This window comes from Silene latifolia, chromosome 8 (assembly GCF_048544455.1).
Source record: "Silene latifolia isolate original U9 population chromosome 8, ASM4854445v1, whole genome shotgun sequence".
NCBI lineage: Eukaryota > Viridiplantae > Streptophyta > Magnoliopsida > Caryophyllales > Caryophyllaceae > Silene > Silene latifolia.
Genome location: NC_133533.1, coordinates 16965273 through 16973364, shown reverse-complemented (window position 1 = coordinate 16973364; position 8092 = coordinate 16965273). Strand labels below are relative to the sequence as shown.

Below are 8092 nucleotides of genomic sequence, written 5' to 3'. Positions count from 1 at the left end.
CATCGATCTGTAATTAACCGCCCACATTCAATCGCTTGGTAATTTACTTTACTGACCAATTTCCTTTGGTTTGAAAGTTTAAAAACTCGGTCAATGATGTCATTTACTGACGATTTTCTATGTTTACGGCCACTGTTAGCGGTATGTAGGTGTGAGACCTGTTTCCTATAGTGTTGCCTAAACTTAACTCTTTCAAACTTAATTAAACATAAGTAATTAATTCAAGTTTATTAAGTTAACCTAACTAGATTAAACTTAACTTAACTTAACCTAAGTTAACTGAACTTATTAAAACTCAGAATAATTCTACACCTGGCCAGGTGCACTACGTCACCATACAACCTAACTAATGAAAATGTATCATTTTTATTTCGCCTAGATTATGTTTTGTTATTCATGAAAAGTGTATATATTGTCGATTTCGAGTTTCTCATAAGTTGGGGAATATAGTGACGTGGTACACTAGGTGATCGGGTGTACAAAGAAACTTCCTCTAACTTAACTTGAATAGTTTTATTTAATTATTGTAAATTAACTCAACCTTTAATTAACTTAGCTTAATTATCTTCACTTGCTTAAGTTGACTTAACTTAATCATACTTAGTTAAACCTAACTATAATTAAAATCATAAAATACACTCAATTTAACTCAATTGACCGATTACAAACGATATATGAACAACGATTACTTCGGAACATCAACCGGAAAAGAATCAATGTCATCCATCCATGGATATTTCTCTAGGGAAGGATTCACATTCCTTAAAGCTCTCCAAACAACACTATTACACTTAAAACCCGACCCGAACGCAATCTGCCATACCCGGTCTCCCTTCTTAACCCGCCCTTTTGCTTCGGTATACGCAAGCTCATACCATATCGAAGGGCTCGACGTGTTCCCAAATCGATACAACGACATCCTCGACGGTTCCATATCCCAATCTGTCAGCTTCAAATTCTTCTGGACCCCATCTAACACTCCTCTCCCACCAGCATGAACACAAAAATGCTCAAACGCTAATTTAAAATTCGGAATATACGACTTCACCTTCGACATTTTGAATACTTTTTTCGCCACCAAAGTTCCGAAAAACTTCAATTTTTCCGATAAAGGCAGAACCAATGGGCCTAACGCGGTCATATTCGCTTTCAGAGCGTTCCCGGCTACATTAATCAACTCCTTCGACAAAGAGATTCCGACTTTCCTTTGAGAATCTTCCCTTAGAGAGACACAATTAAAGGCCTCATCGTCTGCCGCTTTGTTGGTCCTAACCGTGTGGGCCAACTCGTACTTGGCCCACCTTTTATCGGACCTTTTGCTCGAAAGCAGGATCGCAGCAGCACCAATTCGGAACACACAATTGGAAACCAACATAGACCTCTCGTTCCCAAAGTACCAGTCGGTGGACCCCGCCTCGACACTAACAACCAACGCGTACGAGTTCTTGTGAACCCGTAAAAGGTCCTTCGCAAGATCGATTGATATTACTCCCGCACTACAACCCATTCCGCTAAGATTGTAACTCATAATATTGCTTCGTAGTTTGTACTTGTTCACAATTTGGGCCGACAAAGACGGAGTTGGGCTAAAAAGCCCACAATTCAGAACCAATATTCCGATTTCTTTTGGGTTGATATCGATTTTAGTAAAAAGGTCGTCGACAGCCCCAAACATAAGTACCTCGATTTCTTTCCTTGACTCGGTGAAGGAAGGATTACAAGGAAGGCGTAAGAGTGAGTCGGTTAAGTATGTGTCGTCACCAAGTCCTGATCGATCTAGAACCTTTTTTTGGAACTCGAGGCTCTCGTTCGAGAATGTGCCCCAAGCTTGAGATAATTCCATTAGAGTTTTTTTCGAACATTTGTTAGTGTCGTCGGGTTTGTAACATGAAAAGTCTAGTAGATAAACAGGGTAAGGTTGAGTTTGGAAATAGAGGATAGCTAACAAAACAATGATGATCAAGGTATTGAATAACCATTTCGAGTCGAGTTGAAGATTTTGGAAATGGAAATAGGAATTAGAGAGTGATATGGTGATGATAAGGGTTAGGATGAAATATGTGGTGATTGATTTGATTTTGTATAGTATGGACATTATTGTTAATCTTGTTGTTCAAATCTGAAATCAAATAAAAATGTTACTCGCTATGTCAGAACATTTTTTAAAGTAGAACATCGATGCATAATAAAAAGCACGTATTCTCTCAGGCAGGGGCGTCTTAAAATAAATGGAGGTCCGGTGCACCGAGGAAAAATGAGGCCCCAAATATGAATGTACAAGTAGGGATGTCAGCGGGGCGGGTACAAGTGGGTACCGCCCCGCACCCGCCCCAGTTGGGGCGGGGATGGGAAGAACTTTGGCGGGTGGTGGGGCGGGTGCGGGTACGAAAATTGTACCCGCCATGGGTCATGGGGCGGGGATGGATTTCGCATCTTACCCACCTAATACCCGCCTACCCGCCAATCATTACAAAAAATAGTAGGATTATGAGAATTTTATAAATCTTATTTAGTTATAGGTAAGATATAACGATAATAATAGCTATTTTATCAAGTTTTTTACTAATTTATTTGGTGAAAAATTAAAATTATAAAGGTAAATTCAAAAAAAATGGAAATTAATAGTGATTAAACCAACTTTTATGAAAAAATTTATCGAATAAAATTATGGTGTAGCGGGTTAATAGGTAGGCGGGGCGGGTACGGTTTTATATTTTTACCCGTTGGGGCGGGGATGGTTTTGGAAATTTGTACCCGCCACGGGTGGTGGGGCGGGGATGGGTACGAGTTTTTCTTGGTGGGTACGGGTACGGGGAGCCTATATCCACCACCGCCCCGCCCCAATGACATCCCTATGTACAAGGGTACTATACTTCGATTTTTGTATTGAATTTAATCAATAAGGCTTATAAATTCGGTGTTCAAAACCGGAGGCCTGGTTAGTCCGCCCGTGGTTGCACGGGGTGTTAGACGCCCCTGCTCTCAGGAGACTTACTGGTGTTACTTGCTAGTGACTATGTCAGAACATTTTTTTAATAACTTAACTTTAATACTCCATATGATGTATTTTGAGCGACATGGTATATTCTGATGTGATATTATGAACGTCTTGTAAATATGATATGAGAGTTTTTAACAAAAAAAAACATCTAAACTACGAGTAATAATTTTGTGGGATGATAAATATAATGAATATAATAATTAGTGAAAAATAGAGGAATGCAAAACCTGAAAATGTTGAGCCTGAAAAGATGTGGGTGTCCTTGCATCAACAGAGAAATGGTGAGACCAAAATAAAAGTTGTACTATGTAGTATGAATAATGATGTACTTGTATTATGTATGGGAGCATAAACATACTTTAAACAAAGGAGATAACTATTAAGATGGAGTCGGCAAAGTTGTCAGAATTACGTGACAACCTCTCCGAATAATGCAACCAGCACGTCGTGTATAATGTCATGTATACAACTCTTTAATAAGTCGTTTTTCTTTCATGTAAAAATTTCATTAGTGGAAGAATCACAATGACAACAATAATCTACAAATACATATACTCCGTAATAATTTTGATCAAATAAAAATCCAAGATGACAAAAACATGATTATTGTATGTAGCATATAAAATTTGACTTTTATGCTAACCTCTTTTACATTCACTACTACAAAAAATGTCAAAGAAACCATTGGAATATAGCCAAAGAGACCATTATAGAGATGGTCTCTACGTCAAAGGTGTCTTAGGGTAAGAGACCATGCAAAAAAAAATGATGTCTTTGTTTCAAGGTTAGAAAACAATGTTAGGAGTTAAATGATTTCTTTGGTAGCAGGAGAAATAATCACCAAAGTAAGAAAAATGGTTTCTTATCTAAATTTTAAATACCTTGTTATGAAGATAGATGGTTTCTTATCTTACTACTAGATACCTTGTTAAAGAGATACATGGTTTCTTATCTAAGTGCTAGACACCTTGTTATAGAGATATATGGTTTCTTATCCTAAATTAATAATCATCTAATAATTTATATATTATACGCCTTATTATACAATTAATCTCATTTTTTTTCCAAGGTCATCATACACACAGTACGCAAAAGTAGAAATCAAATGATTTTCAAAAATCATCATATTATATATATTGATGCAAAAATATTTTCAAATTTACAACTTGAAGCCCAATGTATTTTGTGTCACTAATTGTTTAACACTAAAAAATGAGCATATTTGCCAAAAAATTACCAAATAATGTAGCTAGCTCATTAACTAACTTCTAAACCATCCTCCTCGTCCTCTACTTCTTTGTGCTTGAGAACAAATGTGGTCCACATATCTCTAACCTCATCAATCATTTGTTGTCCATACGTTTTTGGAACATCCTTAAAATACTACAAAAAAAACACAAATTCTTGTTTGTGACGGCACATATCCGTCACTCTTGAGTGACGGATACCATTTTACCTCACAAAGTACCCACTTTTTCTCTCTCTGCAACACTATTCATGTGGTCCCCTTTCTCCACTAACCCATTTTGTTACCATTTTATCTCACAAAATATCCGCCACAAATGGTAACCCGTCACAAGGGAGACCAATTGAAAAAAAAAGCATTAGGAAAACAATTAGTACAATTGTTTACAAGTGCAGTTTGGCAACAAACCACGCCAAAGCAATTAAGACGTAGTTCAACATTCTAATATCGCAACAGACAAGAAAATAATGTGGTTCATATAAGCCAAAGCACTTAGACGTAGTATCCAACACAACTTCAGCACTACTAACCAGCCTAGCCTAGCTGCAGCTATGTAGGCTGAACATCATCCTTAGATCCCTCGACCCCCTAGTTCTACTCTTAACAACTTTCATCCAAGAATCAATATACCAATAACATCAAAAACTCATCAACACAAAACTCACAATGCAAATTCATCTTGTAGCTATAACGACAAACATAAAATCTACAATCTAGCGAGTCATACCTGACCAGGAATCACTTGGTATCTATTTGCAATTGCTTCGAGCATATAACGACAAACATAAAATCCACAATCTAGCGAGTCAACTGGTTGTCGAGGGCACTGATACAGAAAATCAGAGTTCCAATGAACTTTAAATTTGATAAAGTAATGAAAAATCGTCCAACTTATTATGTATATGCATCAAAAAATAAAATTCACTTGTAAAGAATATACATAAATTGCTTAACGAACATACCAATGGTTTCCTCCACTTAATAAGTGGTTTCCTTTTCAGTTTCTTGATGTCCTTCCGATGTTCCAGGCTAAATTTTATGATTCCTCTAAATAATTGTAACAAAATTAGATATATAAAGTAGTGTACGAAAACATTAAAGATGTGATTTTTTTTATTGTTACATACTCATTGATAATCTCTTCAGCGAATTGAGAGATCTCATTTTCAGGACCCGAAGGGTCAAGCCACCAGACTATTCCATTCCATGGACTAATAATAGCTAGCATCCAATGACGACTGTATACAAAAGAGTAGTGAAGTAAATGTAGAACAATCAAACACATCATAAAAAGTTGTCACTAAATCAGTAAATCACTCAGTGTTTACTTACTTTTCATGAAAAGGAGCAAAGAACGTTTGATTAATATTCAAACCTTCATTGCAACCAAAGACACGAGCTAAGTAGTCGATGCGCTCCCCCTTTTCCAACAGTGATAAGGGTGATAGATAGTTGACGTCACAAAATCCATACATTCCGGAAACACTCTCTTTATGACATTTTTCACTGAAGTACCTTGTACGTATAAAAGAAAAAATTGACTAAACATAATTAGCAATAAAATACACACAATATATACTGTCCTAAACGAATTTTTTGGCAAATTGGTGTTTATTAGCAAAATAATTAGGGACTTGGGGTTGGTTTGAAACTATTTTGACTAATGGTGTCCACGTCATCAGTTTTTATTTTTTTTCCAGTTATTATGGTAAGCCGCTAAGTATTAATATTTTTTTTTTCGAAATTTCTTTTTTTTTTTTTGAAAAAAAAGGTGAATAGTAAAGCCGCTAAGAAACCTAGCGGCTTTGCTATTCAATTTTTTTTTTTTTTTCAAAAACCGTCACCTTCAAACACTGATGACAGCCTATTCTAGAAATGAATAACCACTAAAGCCGCTAAGAAAGTTAGCGTCTTCCCTATTTCTCTATTTTTCTTAAGCTTATGGCATTTATTATCTGAAAAATGACAAGGAGACAAAGCCGCTAAAAAACTTAGCGGCTTTGCCTAAAAATTGAAAAAAAATGAAAGTGATGACGTGGACACCATTGAAGCAAAATAGTTTCGAATGAACTCCAATTTCCTAATTATTTTGCTAATTAACTCTAATTTGCCAAAAAATTCGTCCTAAACTGAGTAGCGAGGCACTTACTTCATAAAAATGGATATGTGATTTGCTCCAATCTCTCTCTGAAAACACCAATCAAACATATCTTCGTAGTTAAGTTCAACATCAATGGAAAAATAACAGACACTTGTAGGGATTGGAACTATGATTTTTTCATCATTCTTTTTCATGACCATAGCTTCGTTCTTTAAAACACGCAATAAATCAGTGGTTAACTTAGCTCGATCCTTCTCAGTTATAATGTACTTTCGAGAACATGATCCTTGAGATGAACACGATCGTGGGGATGTGGTGGTAAACTGATTTTTTGGTTGGAGATTAGCTTTAGCAGTTTCATCATCATCCTGCATTCTCAAAAAATAAAATTAAATGACGTGGCAACTTGTTTCAGAATATGTAAAGCAGCACTTAGTTATGCTAATATGTATTTACCATGTTTCTTGGAAAAATCAAATGACTTGGCCACTTGACAAAGCTATGTATGGCTTGAACAACTACGGTAAATTCCTCGGTAGGACATGGCAAAGGTGCACAAGGCACAATAGCTTCTATAATACTCACTCGACGGAAACCAGCTGATAGACTATGACAATGAACTGTCACTTTCTCGGCAGACTCTATGAATACCATTCCGTTAGCAATAATTTGATGCCCTTGGTGGCCTTCAGTCGCTAAGCAACAATCATTCTCTCCCTAATAATATATATAAAACAATTATATTGCTATCACCTTTATTCAAATAATAAAAAAAATGCTTACTACCTCCAGAAATATAGAACGATTACGGCTAGATTGAAGCTGAAAGTCATTGTGTGGATTATGTTGTAACTCAGGCCCGTTTTCAGGCCAAGGAACACGATAAGGTTCAGTCTCCACACGATAAGGTTCAGTCTCCTCCACTAGAAGCCTTTCTTGATGATTAGGACGGGAGACTCTGTCATCTTTGCACCCTTGGCGAAGTCCAAAACTAGCAGTCAAAAGTTGGGTGAATGAAACCCCTTCGTCTAACACAGAAGCGTCTATCTGGCCATTAGCACCAGTAGTTTGGACATCAAAACCATTAGCTTGGTTACCAACATGGCCTATGAAAGGATTAGATCGAGTGTCGTTTAACCCTGGCTGACAGAAAAAACCAAACTGACCAGAAGCATCAAACTGGCCATTAGCACTAGTAGTTTGGACATCAAAACCCGTAGCTTGGTTACCAACATGGCCTATGAAAGGAATAGATCGAGTGTCGTTTAACCCTGGCTGACCAAAAGAACCAAACTGACCAGAAGCGTCTAACTGGCCATTAACACCAGTAGTAATGGCTGGAAATCGTCTCAATTGTTCGTCTTTTAAGTTTGACAAAACAAAAGAGGCCAAAAGATTGTGTTGGTTTTTCACAGCTACCAATTCCGACGTCAAATTATTAATTTGAGTGTGCAAATGGCTAGGTGGGATCGGTTTGTTATAGCCAAAATACTCTTTGTTTGTGATCCCAGATCCTACAGCGACAACTCGACCTCCTCGTTCGGGCTTCTTTAATGCTCTAGCTAAAATATCATCTCGGCCACTGGATCCTATTCCTCCATCTTGGTATTGTGTCATCAATGTTCTCTGACACAAACAATAGATAATTCAAGCAATTTAGTAGTAAATTATAAGATACGAGTTTTGGCGATATGAAATAATGCACAAATAATTCTTACAATTTCTTCACCAACTTCCAGATATG

General features: G+C 36.8%; 1 protein-coding gene across 1 annotated transcript; it reads right to left on the bottom strand.

The window, feature by feature from the left end:
• Window positions 1-685: 685 nt before the first annotated feature.
• LOC141594166 (3-ketoacyl-CoA synthase 11-like) lies at window positions 686-2110 on the bottom strand. Its single transcript, XM_074414345.1, has one exon. The coding sequence runs from the start codon at window positions 2093-2095 to the stop codon at window positions 686-688; it is 1410 nt and encodes a 469-aa protein (XP_074270446.1). The 5' UTR covers window positions 2096-2110.
• Between the last annotated feature and the right edge of the window lie 5982 nt (window positions 2111-8092).

Bases quoted from the DNA above. Each gene is read 5' to 3' on its own strand.
- LOC141594166 (XM_074414345.1), bottom strand. From the start codon at position 2,095: ATGTCCATACTATACAAAATCAAATCAATCACCACATATTTCATCCTA.